The following is a 24095-nucleotide window of genomic DNA, read 5'->3' as shown; positions in this document are numbered from 1 at the left end:
TCATCCGCTCTAGTATTCTGCTCGATTAGGAGTTAAATGCCGATCTGTTTCTGTGGTGCTCGGTTCTGAGCCACTTGCTTTCGCGTTACCATCGAACACGATTACCAACAAACAAGAAATTAAAACATTTCACCACCAACATGCTCGTTTTCAACTTCTAATCCGATGTAAGAAGCAGTTGATCGTGACTGGGAATATTTATTTATTTCCTAGAAATATTTTGTAATTTGTTCAAATGCATTAGGTCGTGCGATATGAAATTTAGCAAATTACTTGCAATTCGAACGATTAAATGATTTTTCATTGAATGGTAAGGGGTTGTATGTTTAGAAAGGTAATGGATGAAGAATTGTAGCTTTTAGGTAGTACACAGCACCTAAACTCCTATTTAGAAAGTAAAGAAATAGTTTAAAAATATCCGTGTCTAGGGTTAAAGAGAAAATAAAACAAATAATAGAAAAAAATTCCTGTCCTACGGCTTAAGTAAAGAATAAAATAAATAATAGAAGGTGCTGTCCAAAAAATTCGTGTCCCAAGGCTTAAGTAAAGAATAAAATAAATAGTAGAAGGTGCTGTCCAAAAAATTCGTGTTCCAAGACTTAAGTAAAGAATAAAATAAATAATAGAAGGTGCTGTCCAAAAAATTCGTGTCCGAAGGCTTCAGTACAGAATAAAATAAATAGCAGAAGGTACTGTCCAAAAAATTCAAGTCTCAAGGCTTAAATAAAGAATAAAATACATAGTAGAAGGTGCTGTTCAAAAAATTCGTGTTCCAAGGCTTAAGTATAGAATAAAATAAATAGTAGAAGGTGCTGTCCAAAAAATTCGTGTTCCAAGACTTAAATAAAGAATAAAATAAATAGTAGAAGGTGTTGTCCAAAAAATTCGTGTTCCAAGGCTTAAGTAAAGAATAAAATAAATAATAGGAGGTGCTGTCTAAAAAATTCGTGTTCCAAGGCTTAAGTAAAGAATAAAATAAATAATAGGAGGTGCTGTCTAAAAAATTCGTGTTTCAAGGCTTAAGTGTAGAATAAAATTAATAAAAGAAAATGCAGGCCAAAAACATTGCGCCTCAAGGGTTGATGAGAGAATAACATAAATAATAGATTGTTCCAAAAAATTTCTGTTTCAAGGGTTAAGAACGGAATACAATGAATAACAGAAAATGGTGTTAAAAAATTCGCATACGAAGGGATACGCGTCTACCAGAGTGGAAATCGGTCCTCTTTCCACGCGAGCGGTTTTTACGCGAGGGGTGTTAGCCAGGAAAACACGATGGAAGTTTGATTTTCGTACAGTCACGTTTCATCACTTTCATACCGTGACCCGTCTCCTGCTTATTCCAATTCATTATTTCAACATCGACCCGATGATATCGCGGCAATCCCACACCGATAATCGATAATGGACTGTGCTTGTCTCGCATCCCTTAAGAAACAAACCGTTCCTCTGATTTTCCTGCGCGATTCTACTCCCTCGATTAAACTTGCTAATCATAGTTAATCATACCATCACCGATATCAAAACACATTTACAGACGACCTACTCTGTTCAATCAAGCAAATTGCATTTATCGAACGCTTCATTCATGATCACTATCGCGATTCGGAAACGTTACCTTTTCTTCTTAATCCAACCAACAGTTTTTTCACTTTACCGTGTCACGATTACGCTACGAATTTTTACGCAGTTACGAGGAAATCAACTGGATGAAACGTAAAACATTAAAAAATATATGAAATCTCTGAATGTCGTTATCAACGTGAAATGAATTTTTATTTAGCTACTGTTGCTCACAATCGACGCAGAATATTTTCATTTTGCATAAAGATCCACAGCCAAACGGCTAAATAATGAATTAAACAACGGTTACTGTCTGGCCGTTTCACTTCTCTAAACCCAAAAAGCGCAATCCACTTCCTGTCATTCACTCGGATGTCTGCAGAAACTCGTGGCGCTTAAACAATTACCACCATCGTAAAGAATCAATCGACACCTCGACAAGAACTCACAAACTGCCTAGAACCGATCCAGCAAACTTCGCGGACCAAAAAATTTCAATTTCCTCAATGACCACCACAATCCACCAACAAACGAGTCCTCAGAGCTTAAAACAAAATCCTCGGGAAACAAAAACAGATCGCAGTCTCGTACTAGAGAGCAGCCGATGATACAGCAGTCATAATTCCATGACAGAGACGCTCGCTAAAAACCGGCAATTTTCAACAGCTCGGGGATCGTTTCCCGGTAGAGAGCCTTGATCGCGACAGGTGCCGTTGCGAGCGGTGCAAGCGGCGCAGCGTTGCACTTTTCCTGGAACTGGACGCCGATTACGGACACGAGATCGCGCATTTAGCGGAGAAACGAGCCGGTTGCAAAGAGAGATCAGGGCGGAGGCGCGATTCCGGGAACGAGAAACAGAAAAGCGAGCGGGCAAAGCGGATCGGAGCGGAGTAAAGCGAATCGGCGAGCCTTTCTCCGCTCGAAGGGTTGCCTCGTGGTGTGCAGGACGTAGGTGGAGGTCGAGGATAGGGTATGCATGGCGGCGGAGAGTCCAGTAGCGATCATCAATCAGAAAGGCAGTCAGCCGTCCGTCGGTCGGTCGGCTGGTCAGCCACATCCAACGCGTACGGAGTTTCGCGCTCGGAAGGCATCTACCTACGAATCGACGAGTCATGCCTCGACTACCGGAGCCTGACAATCGATCCGGCCTGACTGCTAACCTGCACCACTTCTGCGATTGTTCTTTCCTGCGCTGTCGATGTCCTACCTCTAATAATCCTCTGTTTGCTACTGGGGCTGGTTGTTTCAGTCGCTAGTGTCTTGAGTACAGTGACTTCTCTGTATACGTCGCCAAGGCCTGGGTGATAAACGTCGCGGAATTATCCCCACTACCGCGGCGTATACCCCGTGAGGGATCACGAAGCTCGAGAAGGCTCGGACGCCGAGGAGTGTAAACATAACAGGCTCCTGCACGATACACGACACTGGCAAGACCCGTGTTGTTGACATATATCGAGAATTCACTGTATTGCTGTATTTGAGTTTCTGTTGGAATCTTTCGGTGGTGGTGTTGAAGCACGATGTACATTGTTTGGGTGGAGTGCTGTGTTCAATCTGAAAGGGTTTGTTCGATTTTTGTGTTCGAAAGTTTGGCAATGATAGGTACCTGGCAATGAATGTATTAGATTCAATGATTGAGCAAATTCAGGAAAAATGTTGATTATACTCTCTACACGAACTTCACACTCCCTCTCCTTCTCTTTCACACGTACACTCGTATTCTACAAACTAACACTCTTCTAATATTTTCACTCCTACAATATGTATAATTTTATTATCTTTTTTAATTTTTTTACTCTTAGAAATACTCATATAGAGTTGCAGACATGGTTAATAAATAGATTTCGAATAACCATTCTCCGAAAATTGTCTTCCTCTTTCCTGCTTACACGAGAATCTCCCCTTATCGACAGTAAGTAGAAACAGTGCGTCATGAGCAGACACACGATCTTTACCAATGAATGCTTATTATTTCTGTTCCTTGAAACCGAGGATAAAAAAGTGTCAATGTTAATGTGTACGTCAATCATATCTTTTTCTGTTGAATTATTCATCAGTTCTTAGTTCGCATTACGTGGAAACAGTGCGCAATGAACCGCCACAATAACCTAATCATGAATTCCTATTATCTCTGTTCCTTGGAGCTATAGCTAGCGTGAAAGGAAAAATTGATTTGACGTATAAATCATACATTTTTCATACAAAATTATCCACCAGCTCTCAGTTCCTAGTAAGTAGAAACAGTGCGTAACGACCAGACGCAACATCATCGCGAATGCTTTGTACTTTTGTTTGTTGAGACTGAAGCTAGTTTAAAATGCAGAATTGTTTTTATATATAGATCTGAATAAATATTATTCGAAGCGTTGCATCTGCTCCTGCAAAACTACCCCTAAGCAGGCTTCTGCTACCCGTTCAAGCAACTCGATCATTCTTTCGAAGAAGACAGGGCTTGTTCTCGAAGCATGTGTCCTTCGGGAAGAGGCTGACCTTTTTCCAGACTGTGTTCGGAAGGTCGAGGGTCTTATCCAAACTTCTCCAGACCCTCGAAGACGCAGTGCTTCCGGTGCGCGAGAGGGTCCGAAGGTAATTGCACCGGTTGATAATGAAATTACGAAAGTTTCTCCCCCGTCGTGACCGATGCTCGATGTCGCATGACTTTTTATTAGCTGACATTTCCGAAACCGAGAAGTCAACCAAGTCAACAACGACAGACCCTAGGGTGCTGAAAAATCGTTCAATGGGGACTTAAAAATTGGCATAAAATAATAGTCCGTTAATAACTTGCGTCTTTTACACTTACAATCAGTTCCCCAGTTTCTTAAAATTATTGGAGTCACAATATTTATTTTGCGTGTGCATATACGTATTCTGCACATCAGTATTCCATACAAAATTATAAGAACAGCTGTCGCTTAAAAATTTATTGTTCTAATGCAAAGTTGTCAACTTGTGCAAGTGGATTTTATTATTTGGCCACTCCACTGCATTCCTACGAAATTATTTGATATATAGATTCTAGAGTATCTGGTCCATGAGAACGGATTTTATAAAAGTTCCGGAGAGTGACCTTTCACCCCGTAAAAATTGATATCTCGAGCGAAACACATAAAATCGATCAGAATTTTTTACGAGCGACAGATAACTGTTTACTTCGATCGCCAGTTGCGAGCCCAGCTTTCAACGCAGCGTTATTGCGACCGTCGGCTAATTACCCCAGACGGTTTCACCCCCTTTCAACCCCTTCTCCAACCCCCGTTTGTCGTCGCCGGAACCACCAGCTTCCAGCGTTTCGGTTTCCGCGAAAGAAAAGACTCGTAAGAAGGGGCCGGTCGTAGCTCGCGCGGCTAATGTCCCTTAAAAGTAAAGTGCTTAGTCCGCGGCTGCGCTTGTAACCGCTCTACCGATTGTTGCTAAGTTGATTTTAAACCCGTGGAATTCCCGCCCGTTGCCACGGTTCATTGTTTTTCTTGTCCGGTGGTGCTCTGAATCGAGAGACGAAAACGGAACCCGCGAGAGCGCCACGAAATCGAGGTTCCAGAGTTCAGCTTCGCGGGCTTCCGTATTTTTTCTTCGCCAGAAGAACACCCTGGCCGACGTTCTACGCTCTCCTTTGTGACCGTGCAACTATTCTGCTCGCGTTTCACGCCGTTTCCTCCGCTTCACAGGCCCGTTACGTTCGGTACCGTTAACTGCGTTTGCGGGACCTGAATTCTTTCGCTGCTTCACTGGTTTGTTCACCCTTCAGTAGAATTTACTCGAATTTTTTAGTAATCAGTGTTAATTCTTCGAAAATTTTCCCATGGGAATTGATCTTGCTCTAGAAACATGAGATTTCAGAGAACTACTCGAATCCTTTAATCACGTCAGTGTAGAGTTTACAGACGAATTTTTATTTTAAGCTTGTAAGGGGTTGTTGTAATCCTAGCAAAACATTTTGGATACTAAAGATGCGTAGTGTAGATCACAAAACATTAGGAATGATAGGTAGTGGAAATTCTTTTAGAAGAAATGTTGTCCTGCAATGGTACTCTTGAATTATTGTACAGGGTGATTCATAAAGGTTGTGTAAATTTTACTTGGCTAACATTCGATGTGGTACATAATTCTTTTCATAGAATTTTCGTCTCGTAATATTTTAATTTTTGTATTATACAAGATGATTCACAAGTAGTGTTCAAAGCATGTAGATGCATTCTGTAAAGCTTTCCCCTCACAACATAATATTTTACTTAAACATGCTTCGCGTATTCGTTTGCATTTGACGTGACGCATAATTCTTTTTCATAGAAAATTCTCCCTGCAGACTTCTGTTTCTTTTATTGTACAGGATGATCCACAAATAGTGTCTGCAACATGTGGATGCATTTTGTGAAGCTTCCTCCTCACAACATAATTCTTCACCCATACCTTCCCATTTCGTTTATCTTCGTGAAACAACTTAATACATTTTTTAGCATCTTTCATGAACCACTCTGCACAAAATCGGTCACACACCAGAAAATATCTCGCACATAAGCAGCTAAAACATGACGACCTTTCTGTCAAAAATAAATCTGCTTACAGAGAACTTTCCAATCGTTATTCCACCGTCTCCTCTAACCCAATCAAACGCAAAGTTGAACCTGCACATTTTCTTCTCCCAGCCAGCGTATTAATTCGTTCCGGCGGGGAAATTAATATTTCCACCAGGCGAATCTGACGGCGAGACAGACAATGCAAAAATCAGGGATTCAAAAGGCGAAAGATCATCCCGGGCATTCATTCCGCGGCGATTTCCGCCGCGCTCGGCGAAATCCTTTTATCTCCGGTCGGATCGGACAAAAGGAAGTGGGTGCTATCGCCTCACCCACGTCGCTGTCGCCTCGCGTAGACCGTGTTTCCTCGTGTCAACGTCCTCGGCCGTGACTCCAACTGGCGAATCAAACAGCCATCAGAGCCGACAGTGCCTTTTGAAACCGCGTGGCCCTGCGCCCGGTTGCGAAAACAAAAAAAAAAAAAAAGAAAAGAACACAGCCAAAGGGGCTGCTGGTGTGTTCCCCACGAGCACTTTGATCGCCGAATGACTCGCGACTTTGCATTATGAGGCTAAACTGCGCGCCGCGTCCAAGGAACACGGACCCGATGCCGCTTCTGCTTCTGCGGAGACTTTTTCTCTAGCTTTGAGGCCCGTCACGGGCAACAGGTTTTCGTTGATTCGACAAACCAACCCCCGGAACACGCCATCTTCGCAATTACTCCGGTTCGGCGAGACGTAAACGCGTTTTAGCCTCAGCGTTGCGATACGAGACGATTTGCTTCCCACGCTTGCTTCAATTAATTTCCATAGAGCCAATGATGAAGTGTGCTTATTTCTAAAAATTACGCTGAAAAGAGAACACTTGGGACTATACTTTCACATTTTTTGAAAATTTTTCAATGTCCCCTTGCTGTTATAAAAATTCCATTTGTTACAAGCAAGATGCGACGATTCGGTCGGACGGCATGGGTTCACTTCAATTAATTTTCATGTACTCACTTCTGAAGCGATCATGTTTTAAAAAATTGCCCTGGAAAGGACACACTTGGGACTATATTCTCAAATTTCTTGAAAATTTTTCAATGATCTCCTGCTGTTATAAAAATTGCATTTGTTACAAGGAATTGCAAGATGCGACGATTCGGTCGGACGGTATGGGTTCACTTCAATTAATTTTCATGTACTCACTTCTGAAGCGATCGTGTTTTAAAAAATTGCCCTGGAAAGGACACACTTTGGACTATATTCTCAAATTTCTTGAAAATTTTTCAATGATCTCCTGCTGTTATAAAAATTGCAAAATACGACGTTTTTCTTTTCGATTCTAGAGTACTTTTAGATATATTGTCTTGCATTGTTCATACACGCGATCGAGACCTTTCGGCGTTTTGTGTACTTGGTGCATACTCAGGGATCGCATTGTTTACCGTCTGAGATTCCTCATTCGCTCGTCTCTTATTGCGGTGCACTTGATGAAGCATGTTGCGCTGGCGTGGATCCAAAGTCGAGGCGCGTGCGGACCTGCCAAAGTACTCTTTGGGAATCGCTCTACTTTCCGTCTGGCTGTCGCGAGTCGTGAAATCGGATGTGTCAAGAGGGAGAATGCACTTGGAAATGCTTCCGTCGCATAATCCGCACAATTTATCCTCTGCTTATAATGCCAGTTTTCAGACTGGCAGCAACTGCCTCGTAAATCCTCAAACCAAACTTTTCCACTGTACTATAAAAGAAATATTCTCACGTATCAATCAATTCTCATAAATTGATGGAACAGATCCAAAAGATCCAAGAGATCTCACAAGAAGTCTTTCTTTCTTATCGGAAACACCGAAGTTAATATATTTCTCTGATATTTATATCAGTAAAAATAGATTTTCACTTCGAAGTGCCATGGACAATGATTATGCCACGCCGAACCCAGTCCAACGTCATGAAGGGAATCTTAAAAATTGCAAAAAGCTTGTTATTATATTTGTAGGATATTTATATTTTTTCGCTCGCCTCGAAGCCCACAGGAAAGCGAACAAACCGCATGAAACCCGACCCAACATCGTCAAACGAGCCCGTACCCCCCGACAGAGATGGAAATCGAATTCGATCGCGTCGAATTAGTGGAATTACGATAATGCCGCGCAACAATTAAATCGTGCTCAAAATCATCCCGAGGATTCGGAGCGTAATATCGTTCCGCGCGTCCTCTATCCGCGTCGAATCCGTTTCTCGTCCCTTCTTCGCGCATCCGGGATGTCCGTTCACCCCTCGCGACACGGGGGTGGCCGGCACCGGGTGAAATAACGCATTAGAAATTCAGATGACCGAAAGAGAGAAGGTCGTCCCGCGATTTATCAAATAAAAGGCGGCAGTACAGTCAAATGCCCGTCGCTCGTCGCGTCGGTGGAAGCGACAGTTCATTTTTAATATAAAACGAGAGAGAGTCCTGCGACGACGTTCGAGAAAGGAACGACCAGAGGAGGTGGGGGGTTGATGGGTGAAACGGAGGAGTGGGAGGGGTGGGAAGAAACGAAAGAAGAGTTCTGTCTCTCTGTCTCCCTCCCCTTCCCCCCACCCTCCCGGGCGTAACGACAAAAAGAACAGGGCTGATATCGTTGCTGATGTTTGCGAGGAGACGCCGCGCCGAGGAAACGCGCGCTGAAAAACCCTGATCCTCGACAGAGATTGCAATTCCTCGGCCGAGGCGGCCATTTGCGCGATACCGATGCACGGAATTGTTTTTCGCCGAGTCCACCGCCGCCGCCGCCGTGCAGAATCTCGCGTCGTCGATTTTTAGGGTGGAACACGGCCCACGGTTTTTATCCTGTTCCCCCCGGTGAGATCGAAATGCTACCTACGGCCTCGGTATGGGAACAGCGCACTGCAATTCGCATTTTTATGCTCGCCTTGATCGATATGGCTCCCGCGAACGGCCGAGATCGATGCTCTGCTTCGACTGACGTCCTTTCTTAATTTAACCCTTAGCACTCGAGTGGCGACTGTGCGGCGCCATTAAAAATTGCTAGATCATCGCTAAACTTACATTGCTAAATCACTAAACTTAGTAAAATTACTAAATATCTAATCTATCTGTAATATTTAATCTAATCTGTAGATTGCATCGGTTCCATATGCATGAAATCAAAAATGTTTGGTTTTCGAGTTAAAATAGTTTCGCGTGAAGAGGGTTACACGTTCACTGCCGGGTCGTAATCCGAAAAATCTTCCAAAAAATCGAAAGAACTGGTTACCCCTCCGAACCTTCCACACCCTTCATATTTTAATCCAATTTAATATACTGTACCGCGATAACAGTTAATTTATTAGAATTTCTCAAATGACATTGTCACTGAAAAACGCCACTAAATATTGCTATGTAAACTGACACTGTAAAAATCTCAATTCAAGTTATTGTACATCCACCGACTCACATTTCGAAGCAACGTACTCCCCTGCTCCCAATACCTTGCCAGCGACCCATGTAACTCTCTAGATCTTCCAATTCGTTTATTATTTTCCCACTTGATGCACATTCTGCATTCTGCGCGACACATTCACTGCGAACACTTGCCAGCAGTAGACACTAAAATGAAACACTCTCGAATTGTTACCGGGGAACCACAGCTGACAAGACGCCGCCGAAAGACGTAACAATAAATAATCGAGTTTACAGCAAAATTAGCTTCCATTATTTCCGCGAGGGCTACGGTAGAGTGAGTTTCCATCTCCGAAAAGTTAACGAACTCGAATGATCGAAGTTCCGAGCCCGGGATAATTGACGTTTGCACGCTGACAACGTTACTAAGTAGACAGTTAATAATTTGTTTCTATTGTCGCCGCGGAGTTCCACGACTCGTCCACGCTCATCCATCATAGTGCTCGTTCCCTTAGCTGCTTTTCCCGCCACGCGGACACGGTGGCGTCTCTACGCCCGGGTTTTTCGCGTCGCGTTTTCTGTACCACTTCGCGATACCTGCCAACGGTTAAACGGTTTATAAACAGTCCCAGTCCGGCGATTTATTAGCCGGTGCCATGGAGGGTTGCGAGGGACTACCCCCGAAACGCGGTTAGGCCACTTTGCAACGGTTCCTTCGAGCCGCGTCTTATTCCCAGTCGAGGGGAAGTCGGACAATTTTTTTATATATAAACAAATTTTCCTTAAAAAATCAATACGAGCATCTTATAGAGTGATGATTAAGTTCGCTGAAAATTTGAACTGGAAATCTTAAACTATAAGGACCTTTGAAAGCGGTTTTGATATTTTTGACTGTGTCCCCACTTTTATTTCTTAAAATTCGAAGCTAAAAATTCTGAAAAAATTTATAGATGTGCACTCTAATAACTAAAACATGCCTGATTTTTTTCAGAATTTTTAATTGAAGAGGATAAGAGAAATCACCCAAAAACCTGATTTTCTTTCTCACCCCATTACTACCCCACATGTCGACATATAGGGTTGAAAATTGGCACAAAGTATTTTCTTTGGATCAGCTATCGAATGGCCTATTGCAAATTCAATTTGGTTTGGGGACACTTTTGACCACCGTCTACACCCTCTACAGTTTCTTTTCGTTTCTTTTCTGTAGCGACTAAACCCAATGAATCACTTCCTGATTGTCACTTCTCACACTTAAATTAATTGTTTGAACATGAAAATGAACTTTTTCAATTGAAATCCAACGTGTGATTCTTTGCTTCATTGTTTCTCTCGAGGTACAATACAGTGTTTAAAATTCCTGTTCGCGACCAAGACGGGTGAATAAACTTTTCCCAGCATGTGTGACCTCACTTACAGTGCATTCTAACAAACTACAATCGACATGTACGTGTTTCCAGAAAAAAAGAAACTCAGTCGATGCACTGTACTATGACTCACAACGATTGCAGAGGGGACGAGTGAAATTAAGTGAAAGTGCGAACTGCAGATTACCCAAGTCAGAAAACTGCACAAATTGAAGCAAGTGCCATTTAATTCGCAGCCCGTTTTAATTTGTTCTGGCTTCGATCGTTTCGTGTTTCTTGTATTTCATCTTTGGAAGGGGAAGAAACGGAGTTACATTTTTATTTCTACGCGCCCAACAGATTCTGCGTGTGTTCTTTTACACGTACATTCTTTTTACGAGTGACTGGAGTAACCGTCGCAAAAACTCGCGGAATTATTCACCGGCCTCGGGGTTCGCCGTGCGAAAATATGGCCGCGCGACTCGTAGAGACGACGACGTGGATGATGTCGTCGTTCCGCGACGGTGCCTTGGAACATTTCCATGAAATTATTATTAAAGCTGGCGATCGCGGTTTGTCTCACTTTGCGGACGATTTGCATGCGTCCCGGCAAAAAAGTCGGCGAACCGCGGGCCTAAATGATTCCCTTGCGCGTTTCCACCCCTCACCCCTCCGAACAACGCAAAATCGCCTTTACGTTTCCCCAAAATACAACCCGAGTCCACAATGCTATAAAATCTACCAAATCATTACACAAGTAATGTAAGTACATTTTCTATTCTTCAGCGAAACACTCTCAATATTAATTATTAACACTAGAACGACCGAGCAATAAATGCGACTGACGTATATTGCTTGGTAACAGTGACAAGACTGTGCCCATTCAGACTTCGTACAACTTTTATTGTAATATGTGCTTCAATGAAGAGGTTCATTAAAAAATTTCCGATGAAAACATTTTTACAATTTCAGTAATTGTAAAAGAAAAAATTAGTCATTTTGACTGCTCCGGTCGTTCTAGTGTTAATTTTATACCTCGATCGTCGTTTTCTATGACCTTTCTTTCGAATTAAATTTTTTGGTTTGGAAAAATTCGTTCAGGATTGACCTTATGTTCGCTACTGTTGAAAGCTTGATACAAGTATCTTTTTACTTCAAAAGTTGTCCATAGATGTGGACTTATAAAAATGTGACTTATAAATGGCGATTACTGTGGTAGTATTCAATTATTAGTTTTAAATCGTACGAAGTATATGCGCTAAGTCTCTTAGAATCAATAAAAGTTTGAATCTTCCCAAATGCTATTTTAAATCGCCCGGGCAATAATTAATGGTAATCTAAAGAATAGAGTATTAGGATCCTGATCTTGTTTCATCAGGAGCAGTCTGATTGGCGGAATAAAGTGAAAGAGGCCGCGTCAGTGAAGGGTCCTCGAAACCTGGAGTGCTCCCGTCGATTTCATGATAAAGGTGATTGAACGATTAGGACTCGCGGCGGAGAGAGTTCCGTCGCACGGAAAGGGAGAGAGAGAGAGAGAGAGAGAGAGACAGAGAGAGAGAGGGAGAGAGTAGAGCATCTAATTTAAAGATTCATTGGCAAGTAAATCCGCGGCGAATTAGAGATAACTCTCGCAGGAAATCCCGGCGAGCGAGGTCCTCCGAGGACGACGCCGCGTCTCCGGGGTAAAGGGGGTTGAAGAAGGAGAACAGAGGGGTGCTCTTAAGGCTATGATATCACCGGGAACGTATTTAACGGAGGATAAAGTACACGCTCGAGGAAAGAACTGTTCCGAGAATCTCTGGCTGTGCGAGATAAAGGGTGCGAGTGCCGTTCGATCGAATAAACGCGAGTGCCTCGTGTTTCTTTGCGACGAAGTAATACGCCTTCGTTATTTCACTCCTCGAGATTAAACCGGAACTCTTGTGCAACGGGTCCAAAAAAATCAATTTCTTTTTACGTAAATCGAAAGTGGTACATTTGAAAAATCTGCTTGTACAATTTCTTGATCGAATTCGCAAAACTAACGAAGCTGCAGATCACCTTTATAGCTCGAGACACCGTAGAGTTAACCCCTGGTTCACTCGAAGACTAATTGACCGATCAATTTCGAACAGAGCTCGTTAGAGGTTTGTACAGATACTGTTCCGCCAGTATTAACATTATTTTTTATTTACAACAACTTTTCAAACGATATACATTTTTCTGGTGGAAAAGGGTAATTTTTCTTCGAGACATTAGACCCCGTTAAATTTAGACAAGAAATAAATGAACAAATGCAATTAGAAAAAATGTTCTCATATGGTGTAAGAATATATCTATACATTGCAAGAAAGTTTATTTGCATATTGTCAATACTTTTCTGGAAAAAAATTCATAAACATCACCATTTTAGCTGTTACACGAGTCTAGAGTACCTGAAAAGGTTGGTACCTTAAATTGTTTGTAAAATTTGTGGTTCACTGAAATTGAATTCAGAATACAGAAATAATGTTGGTACAGCATGAAGCAATTGTCCAGTCCTCATTTGATCGCTTTCTGTTCATTTTATTATTTTGCTGATGCATAAAGTATACGAGATTTGATTGTGTACTTTGTGAACGTTTTGTTTATCTGATTTTTCCATTGGCGGAGCAGAGAGGTCGATTTCGAGGAAGAAACTTTTTTTCTAAAGTTCTTAGACCGCGTGGGTGGCTGAGTCGCCAAAAACCAGAGTCTGGGGAACTCGTTCGGTCATAAAATCGAGGGATAGTTCAATTCTCTGACGTAAATCCTCGTGAGCCCTCTTATCGTGTCTTCTGTACTGCTTCACAAAGTTGAAACGAAAAGTTCTTGCTGCTTGAAGACCGCCGAAATTTTGTAGTCAGGAAGTGTACAATAACCATTTTATAATGGTTATATTAGTATAACCATTTTCCACATATTTTCTAAAAATTCGTTTCACTTCTATCACACCAAAGAGGACGTTTTCATTTCAATGTAGAGCACACGAGTGGCAAGAAATAAATTCTTGGAAGTATTCCTCACGAAAGAATTGCACGCTGTCAATATTTTGTGGTTAGTTACATCGGGATCCATTACTACTACTGTGAACATGGATATGAAACACTCTGGTTAATTGGAACGTTACAACGAAAGGTGTGCGTTCCAATTAGGCGAGGGCTAGTAAATAAACTATTAATTAGTTAACGAGAAAATTAGGGGTTCTATTGCATTCCAAAGAGGACAAAAATTTTCTCAAACTTTTCTAAGAATCTCAGAATCTTGCGTTTTGGGTCGCAATGCAGGTAAAAAATGTTACAAATTCATAAAATCCAAGTGTATCAATAGTTATAAAGATTGAGCGCACTGTTCCGGGATCTAGCATTGTGCGAGTGGTTGGAAAGCATCTGTAGGAATCACAGTATCATCCCCCGAAGCGGAACACGCGGTTTACAGCTGCAGAAGGCGGTCCTCGGGATGGCGCGGGTGGCGTTCAAATAATAAACACGGTATAACAAATTGATAATCCGGAACCCCATAATCGTACGCATATTTCGGCCCCGGAATCTGTGGCCCGACACTAAAAGAAGTTTCCACGCTCGTTGTTGCGCCAAATGGGCCGCCATAAAAGTGCGGGGGTGCCTGCCGCCCCTCTTCCTTTCTGATCCCACCGTCCACCCTCGGCTCTTCTTTCTGCTCCTCCTCGATGCTCGACCGTCGAGCCGCGACCGGATAAAACTGTCTAGGAAATAGTTCGTATTTTTACATTTTCCAAACGCGCTCGTATTTCCGTTTCCGGGGGATTTCATCCGTTCTCCGGGGGCTTGCGGACCTGGGAAACCGTCTCGTGCTAGCTTCCGATTCGATAGTAACGAATATATCGCCGCCATTAACCCTCCAGGTGCTCGCCGAAATGAGAATTGTGCTCTCTATTTATAGTCTCGATTGCGTTTTTATTATTATTGTTTTATACATTTTCGCACTTGTGGTTTTTGGAGCTTTACTAATATCAGCAAGCATGATGAAGTGTCTTTGCATTATCGTGGGCGTTTATGTCATAAATAATATGGAAATTGTTAAGGCTGTTGAACCACAAAAAATTGCCTAAGCTGCTTCAGAAAACTGAATCTGACTGTAAACAAATGAAATTCATTACGAATCGTAGCAGAACTGTTTCATCGATTTGTTGTAACAGAAATGAATTTCTAAACCTGGACTGAACTGAACTTGATAAACTAATGATGTGATTAGAGAATCGAGGTCGAAACAATTAACGAATCTAGCGCACACGCACGTTCCAGCGAGCCTGATTGCTTGAAAAATGTAAATATATTTGACTATAGAGGATCATTCTTTTAATGACTCGTGTCTATTCCTCTTGGTCGACCGGAAGTGGTAATTGTTTAATGATGACGGTAATCATTAAAATGCGTTGATTTATATAGTAATTTGGGTTAATAAGTCGGGAATTGTACGCAGTGTTTTGAAACGATATTTGTGAGATTCAGAATTTGTTTTCTTATTGTTACATTGAATGTTATGAATGAATCTGTACGAACGTTCTTCTCTCTGTAAGTAGTATGAATAAAAGTGTGACTAAAAGTATGAATTCTGGAACGGTAAATGCACGCGTGTCTGGTTATGAACGGCTAGTTCTACTTTAAGACAGTTCTTCCTCGATATAGTGTAGAGAAGTGATCAGCAGCACCATTATGATTCCAAATTACTGACAGCCTCAATACTTTAGAGAATGATATAAAAAGGGAGATAGTTGTATTAAAATGTTCGTTAGGGTCATCGTTAATTGATGTAAACGCACAAACAACTAAAGATCTCAAAATCCTGTGTTCAAGGGCCAAAAGTTCCACAAAATTCAGAAAATCTAAAGTGTACCGATCGTTAGAAAAATTAGAAAAGCGCATTCTTGTGATTTCGTTGTCCCACCAGTTTTCTGAGTCGAGCCACCAAGTGACAAGTGTCAATCATTTAAGAATCGCGTGTCCGAGAACACTATAGTTTACCGAGCAATCGACAAGGGAGCAAACTAGTCGTAGGCGACGGAAGAAGTGTCACCAGACGGAAGATAGCGTCCTCTTGGTAGGGTGGCTCTCGCGTTCTTGGGGGACGATAGCAAGGAGGATAATGATAATCCAGCCTCTAGCCTAGTGCTGTCCCGGGGGATGCAGGGATTAATTGACACATCGGCGTTTTGGAGGCGAGTCTTCTGGGCTGGCGCCTCCGGTTTGCTACCCGGAGCGACGTGACTGATGAGACGCCTCGAACAAGCCATCGTGAAAAACACTCGTGGATCCTTTTGCGGCTGGTTCTCCTTTTTTCCCTCTCTCTCTCCCTCTCTTCCTCTCTCTCTCTCTCTCTCTCTCTCTCTCTCTCTCTCTCCATCTCGCTCTATCTCTCTCACGAAGGTATCCGCCAAGAATTACCAAGCAAACCCCCGAACCCACCCCGTTCGGCGGGCAAATAACTAATCGTACGTGGTTCCATCCCCTTCAGCAACGGCCTGGGACATAGCGTTGCGGCGTAGACGACGACACGTTCATGTTACAGATTGGAATTTAATGCGAGCCACGGTGACGCACGATCACACGCTGCCGAACCGGGGACTGACGGAGGGTTGTCTTCGGAGCGCACGAAGACGAAGATGACGAGATGCGTCTTCGAGGAACAGGGGGTGAAACTACGCTAATTGAAATTTTACCGAGGAGGATGGATTGTTCCCGGAGATCTACGGCTTTGATATTTCCGGCGGGGATACGTCTTGAGGATGTGGAAGAGAATTGTGGGGGTTGAGAGGTTGTGAAGATTCAGACGTTCTTCGTGTGTGAAGATTTTTAGTTGCGAGGTAGAAGACAGGGTTGTTTTTTAACGGGACGGTGAACAGCTGAGGTTGGGATGGGTAGATGGAAGATAAATTATTTTCTAAGTGACACATTTTATACTTACGAGGTTCCCTTGTTTTTAATCGCTCGATGATACCAAATCTTAGAATTATTACTTCTAAGCATTGGTAGGGGCTCAGACCATACATTAATTCACAAATACCAACAGAATTTTTATTGATATAATAAACCTAGATGATACCTGGAGAACAAACAATTTTTCATTCTGAAAGGGTTGAAAATGGTTCCCAACCCCTAAACAACTCCAGGTCTCAAATATTCACTTCGGAATCGTTCATTGCGAAGGGTTTGAGCCCCAAAATTGACTTACTAATACCAACATGTAAAACAACGAAGCTGGAGAATCTCGTAAATCAGAAATTAAAAATGCTCCCCAACCTCCAAATAACTTCAAACCTTGAAATGTTCACTATTAGACCTCAGTGCGAGTCTCGATAAGGAGTTTGAGCCTACAAGTCACCTGGACAAAAAATATCTAATAACGAAAGTTACAGAACCTGAAGCACAGAAAATCCTCCACCCTGAGGGGGTTGAAATTGCTCCCACTGTCCAACCAACTTCAATCTTTAAAATATTCACTATCAGACCTCAGTGCGAGTCTCGATAAAGAGTTTGAGCCTACAAATCAGCTGAACAAAAATTAATATCTAAAAACCAAAGCTAAAGAACCTGAAGCACAGAGAATCCTCCACACCGAGGGGGTTGAAAATTGCTCCCACTGTCCAAACAACTTCAATGTTTAAAATATTCACTATCAGAGCTCAGTGCGAGTCTCGATAAAGAGTTTGAGCCCACAAATCAGCTGAACAAAAATTAATATGTAAAAACCAAAGCTAAAGAACCTGAAGCACAGAGAATCCTCCACACCGAGGGGGTTGAAAATTGCTCCCACTGTCCAAACAACTTCAATGTTTAAAATATTCACTATCAGAGCTCAGTGCGAGTCTCGATAAAGAGTTTGAGCCCACAAATCAGCTGAACAAAAATTAATATGTAAAAACCAAAGCTAAAGAACGTGAAAACATAGAATCCTCCACACCGAGAGGGTTGAAATTGCTCCGATTGTCCAAACGACCCGAGATCTTAAAATTTTCACTTTCAGACGTAGGCAATGGTCATTGCGAAGGGGTTGAGAGTCCGATAAGGGACACCGCACCGAGGGGTCGAAGGCAAAACGCGTCCAGAGCGAGGGCCGAGAGGGCAAAGAGAGCCGAGAGAGGGTACGTGGGCATCGGTGCCAGCAGGCCGCGTGAGTTATGGCCGTCCCGACGCTCTCTCCCATTGGCCCTCGGCTCAATTTACAGATGATTCCGCGTGTTACCGCCTGGCCAACGGCTGGTTAACCTTCGTGCCAAACACTTAATCTTCCTGTGTGTCCCGCGACTGCCGTTTCAGATCGCGACTTTCCAGATAACACTCTGCTCTGCTCCGCTTTGCTCCGCTCCGCTCAGCTTAGCTTTGCTCGGCCTCCGAACGGTTAGATAAATGGAAAGAGAGGCGTTCTATGGGGGCTATCGTTTTGAGGACCGTCGGCCCTAGTGGCCCATAAACTTGGCCACCCTTCTGATCCCATTGCCAGGCTACCAGCGTGTACATGCGACCTTCTGTCGCTGGAGCGTGCCACGGACCTATCCCCCGCAGATTTATCGGTCCTCGATGGGACGACAATAGCCAACAAGTTGCTGGAAAACGATCGAGCACTCCTCTACCTTCTCATCGACACCGGCTACCAACCATTCGACACTGTCTACGGGGTTAATGGCGGTGATCAAGGTCGCGGGACCAGGTTAAATGAGGACCTTGACACTGTGGACGCTGCCAGCCTGCTAATTCGCTTTTTGATGAGTGTGTTAGGGAAGTGTTGAATGAGTCTCTTTTGCGTTGGAATCTATGAGGAAGTTAATAGGTTGTATTACTCATGGTTTATGAATAGACTTGCGGATATTTGCGCAAAATAAAAATTGTCTGGACCAATTGCAAGGCACAGGAGTCAAGAACTTTTGTTTCTTCCATGATTTTGAGAGATTGAACATTTCGTCGATTATAATGTTTCTCGTACAACAATAAAAATATTTTCCACCGGAAGATTTTACGAAAAAGCAGGATAAATGAAATTAAAGAATCATGTTGATATTGGAGTAACTTTGAATAAGAACGGAAAGTGATCATTCTGTGTTTGGTTGAGTAACAGGTTAATTAATTTTTCCTGAGGAATGTTGAGTACTCCAAAGGGGTTTGAAAGACAGTTCTAGAAAATTTAGGGGGAATTGTCGGCTCGGCAATTAACCTTTCGAAAAGCCCGGGGCTAAAGGGGGGTAATTCTATAGAGGCGATGCAAATTTCTACGTCTCTTTCTGTGTATGTGCCATGCACCGTGGCATTAAGTGTCTGGTTGTCTAGTGAAAGTTCGTAATGAAGTGCACATGGTGGACTGGACGTAGTTGTTACTCAACTGGATATTTTATGCTAAAGAGAAGATTGAATATGTGTCTCCTGCGGCCCGATAATTATCTTGGTATTTCTTAATTTGTGCTCCGCGTTGAAGTGTACCGAACGCACTCGAATCAAATATTTGTGGAAGAAAATGTTCGCTATCCAATGCACACAAAATTGTATTGAAAGAAACATTAGAAAGTATTTTATCCACTTGTGATAGAATAATTACGAAGAACTGGAAGAATTAATACTGCATTGTTTTAGAAAGTCGTCAAGTACCATACAAGGACACAGAAAAATAAATTCATTGTTCATTCCTGAGAAATTGTTGCAAATTATTTGTAAAAATGATTCGACGATTATTTTACATATTCTGTGGTCATTCTCGATTAACTCTTTTCACAGTTGATTTGATGAACGACTCGATTCTCGCGAGTTAATAAATCAAAATGAACTGTCCATTGGGCGTTAATCATTAATGTTATTTGATTAGCCCCTGGGCTTGTGGTTTATCTTCATGTACAATTTGGTGTAGTGGCTGCTTTCAGTTTTAACCGTATTCAATAACAATTTTATACATATCTCTTCACTTTGATTTTTCAATTTGGTGGTCCTCAACCCATTGCACTCGAAGCTATTTTCCCTCCAGAATTCGGACATTTTATCTGTAGAATATTTTCGTTGCAAACGACCTTTCTCATTTTGAGGATTTAGCAATTTATTAAACACAATTCAGAAATGTTCAAATCGTTTCAATTATAGCGTAATAATTTATTAGTGGTGTCTCCGAAGACAGTCCGGTACAAAGGGTTAATAGTAAGACGATCGAAGAAGTTGATTTGTAATGATTTGGATGGATCTAGCCACACGAAGTCGTCAAAATCATTAATCTTTCAATAATTAAACAAGTTGTATCGTGTACCGTAAAATGTTTAAATTGTCATTAATCTTCAAACTCTGTCAAACAAAGTCCAACTCAACTACGCAGCCTATCAATCCACGTACGATCAATCCAACTCATACCGCTCAGTCGAAAACCAAAAACTCAACATCCCAATCAAACTTTCAACCCTCCTTCAACAAACAATGATTCTTCACCATAAACTCATTCTTCACGCAACCCCCTGAACCATCAAATTTGTCGATCTCTGCCAAACAAAGCGTACATAAATCAAGAAACGCTGCCGTGTAAGAAGAGCGGTGGCTAACGAAAGAAATCATTAGCCGCTCGGGATCGACACATGGCGTTGCTGAATGGAGTCGAGGTTCGAATAGCCTAATCGACGTCAAACGAAACCTCAAACCAGAACGAATCGCCGGTGGGTTCTCGGGTCACCACGACGAAGACACGCGGGGGACCGAAACGCGGATTCCGGAAGACAATAATTCATCCTCATTGAAAGGGTTTACGGGCTGCGGGTCCGCATGTGTTCGCCATCGGTCCATCGATTGTCCGCTCCAGGAGATACATCATAATTCTGGGGTGTGGAGAGTATAGAAACACCGTCTACTTTGCGAGTGTGTCTGCTTGGGGAAAACGCGCGCGCGGTTTTCGCATGTGATGGACTCCAGATGTCGGCGATCCTCGAGGAAAAGGAGTAGCAAGAGGTTAGAGGAGAACTGTCATTAGCCGACGGACACTGGGCACCCCGTGGCGTACCACAATGTGTCCCCTGGCCAGACGATATACTATGCTACCTGACCCCGACACGCTAATGCTATAAACAGACTCGCCGAATCCTCGCCACCGCCGTTAATTGACTGCGGCCCACTGTTTGTCGCTTGAACCCCGCCGTGACGACCAGCATACGAGTGTACCGGGACTGTCTTAATTGATAATGACAACGAGCACCGTTTTTTCGCCGATTTCCGAGCCCGTTAATCCACGGTGATTTATGAACGAGCTGGCCGAATTGAGAGCTTACGGAGAATTGAAGTGATTGTGTGTCCGATTTCTTTTTAACCCTTCAGGGACGACGATGGATTGTCCATTTGATTCTGTATGATCGACGTTATGTGTGTTACAGATGCTAGAATAATCTTTCGATGGTGTAGACTTTTTTCAGATTTTAGACTATCTTAAAATGCCAGAAAGCGAACAGTAATGCATAAAAACACGTCGCACTTAATTATCTGCCCTTCGAATTTTGAAATATTCCTCAGAGTCGGTATGATGTCGCCCCTGAAGGATTAATTAATCCTAAAACTTAACTTTTTTGAAGCTTGATTTGGGTGAGCTTTTGGCGAGAGATTGTTAGGGGTTGGAGGCTTTTGGAGGAATTTTAAATATTGTTTGGGATGATTGTGATTTTCTGGCGAAATGTTTGTTACGAATGATAAGAAATGAGGAGAAGCAATCTGAGATCCGTTTTAAATGTTTCAACCCCTAAGTGGAACTATTGAGCCAGCCACAGGCCTAATGAAATTCGATGATTTAGACAAACTTCCTTTATTCTATTAACACCGGAACTACCGAGTAATAAATACAATTGATGTATATTGCTTTGTAATAATGGCAAGACTATAAATATTCAAGCCTCATACCATTTTTATTCCAACCTGAGCTTCAATAAAGACGTTCATTCAAGCATTTCTCATAAAAAATTTGTTTCATTTCGGTAATTGTGAAAGAAAAAATTAGGAACCCGTCATTTTGACTGATTCGGTAGGTGTGGTGTTAAGCTTTTGGTAAACTAAAGGGTAGAATTGAATGAAAGGTATAATATCAAATTATTCGTGTTGTTTTTTCTAAGTCCACCCTGAAAGTCTACTTTCAGGGTCGAATTAAGGATTGAACTAAGGGTTGAAGTCTCCGGCCTCCCGCGCAACTGAATCGCCAAAACCCAAAGAGTCCTCCTACCTCATCCTTTCCTATTATCAAACAACAGTTCAGTTTTATAACCTAAATCCTAGATCTAGCTCAAACCCATGTACCAATTCAATATAATCTTGGACCCCTTCTTCAAAATCCTTCTCAACACATCAATTTAGGATCAATTATAGTTAAGTTTGTCACCTCTTCCAATTCAATAAAAGCTTGAATCCCATCTTCGAAGTCCTTTTCAAAAGATCAGTTTAGGATCCATTGGAGACCCCAAGTTCATCCATGGAGACAGTGACCACAAGACTGAGGATGTTTATGCCAAATAAAAATTGTTGACATTAATTACAATTCTTAAGTTCTGTTAATATTCTTACTGTTTTAAATTGCCCCAATTCATTGCTGTCATAACTGCATAAAATCCTCAGTCCAGTTATCACGCAAGATCATACCTCACCAACTCCTAGACTACCCGTTCCCTAACCATGAAAATCAACCCCCAACAGCATCACTTCTTACCTTGCTGGTTGCTCTTCCTCGTGGTCTTCTTCTCCTTCATCCAGGGGTACTCGGGGACGTTGACGGAGGGGTCGGCGACTCCATGGGGATCCATCATCGTGTGGTACCCTGGATGATGCGACCCTGGACTGATGGATCCTCCAGTACCCGGCGAGTGTTGCAGGCTACCGTCGCCGGCCAGTTGCGGCAACGCGGTCATGAACTCGGCCATGGAGGGTTGGCTGTTGATGAACCCGGTCTCGGCGGATCCGCAGGTCGGGTCCATGGCTGGATGATGGGTCCCGTGCGGGGGCAGCCCGGCTGGGGCACCTGCCCCCGCGGCCACTGTGGCCAGCCAGAAGCCGCCCCCTCCGTCGTTCGCCAGGACGGGTGTCGTCGGCCTCGTCTTCAGGCTCGCGAGCTCCTTGCCTGCGTGGACCAACGCCTCGAGGTGTCCGCCGGGCTGCTGCACGTTGCCCGAGCTGCCCAGCTGCGCCGATTCGTCGGGGTCCTCTTCGTGGTGCGCCAGCGGCTGTTGTTTGCCGCGCATGGAACGAGGCGGACGCTCGGTCGATGTTGGCAGGGCTGAACCACTTTGTTCCCCAACCTTGTAGGATCCCCTAACACTTCTACAGATCGGTTGCAAGGACTAGCGAGTCAAGAATCACGTCTTCGGGTTCTCCAGGTGGGGTGCAGCACTAGAGTATCATCCTAGATAGAAGGATCTCGGTGGAACACCCTTCTCATAGGACAACTCCTCCAACGTTACATCCAAGTCTCTACTTCAAGACGTCGACGCAATAATCCTAGCAGTCATGCTGGCAGGGTTGAACCACGGTGTCCCTCAACCTCGGATCATCTGCCTCTGGTACAGATCAGTTGTAAGGACTCAAAGCTTACTTCTGCAGGTGATGTACAGCACTAGAGCACCATTCTCAGTAGAAGGATCTCAGTGCAACACCCTTCTCCCGGGACGACTGTTTCAACCTTACATCCAAGTCTCTGGTTCAAGAGATCGACACAACAACCCTAGCACTCAAACATCTCAGCACCTTCTCGGATTCGGCACCTTCTCTGCACCTTCATCAGCTTTACCCCACTTCAGTGTACCTCTACACCTACGGTACCTCACTTCGGGCCCCGGTTCACCAAACCCTGTCAGCGTGGTTCACCGGCGGGGCGCACCACGTTCACCGCGTCGTCGACATCGTTCGCGACGGGGGTCAGAGAACCCACAATGGCAGGCGGGGTGTCTAGGTACACAGAGAACACTCACGCCCTGAGAATAGGCTCGACGATCACAAAACCGCGGAAGCACTGTCACAGGATCGATGAAAACGCGCGAGATCGCCGGCGGACCGAGTGGTAGAGCGCGGCTACCAGGAGCGTGTTCCGATCGGCCGGAACCCAGGCTGGCGAGGCAGGCTGGCGATTCCGATGTTCGTCTACGAAGAGAACGAGGAAGAAGGTAGAGGAGGAGGAGGGGGAGGAGGATGAGGAGGTGGAGAGAAGTTGGAGGTGGTGGTAGAGTACTCCGAGGAGGGCAACAGGAGAAAGATAGGCGAGAGAGCGCCTGGCGAGCTCTTTTTGAGCGAGGCGGGGAGAAGAGGAGGAGGAACCTGGGGAACCTGGGTTGCACCGGGAGAGC

General features: G+C 43.5%; 1 protein-coding gene across 1 annotated transcript in view; it reads right to left on the bottom strand.

The window, feature by feature from the left end:
• The window catches only part of LOC143353880 (uncharacterized), a 50125-nt gene extending 26282 nt beyond the window's left edge, over positions 1–23843 (bottom strand). The window contains exon 1 of the mRNA XM_076787482.1: positions 22469–23843. Coding sequence (XP_076643597.1) covers positions 22469–22997 — 529 coding nt within the window. The 5' untranslated portion in view covers positions 22998–23843. The remainder of the gene's footprint in view (positions 1–22468) is intronic.
• Positions 23844–24095: the final 252 nt, after the last annotated feature.

The sequence above is a fragment of the Halictus rubicundus genome, chromosome 4 (assembly GCF_050948215.1).
Source record: "Halictus rubicundus isolate RS-2024b chromosome 4, iyHalRubi1_principal, whole genome shotgun sequence".
In the NCBI taxonomy this organism is placed as follows: Eukaryota; Metazoa; Arthropoda; class Insecta; order Hymenoptera; family Halictidae; genus Halictus; species Halictus rubicundus.
This window is presented reverse-complemented; position numbering and strand designations above follow the sequence as displayed.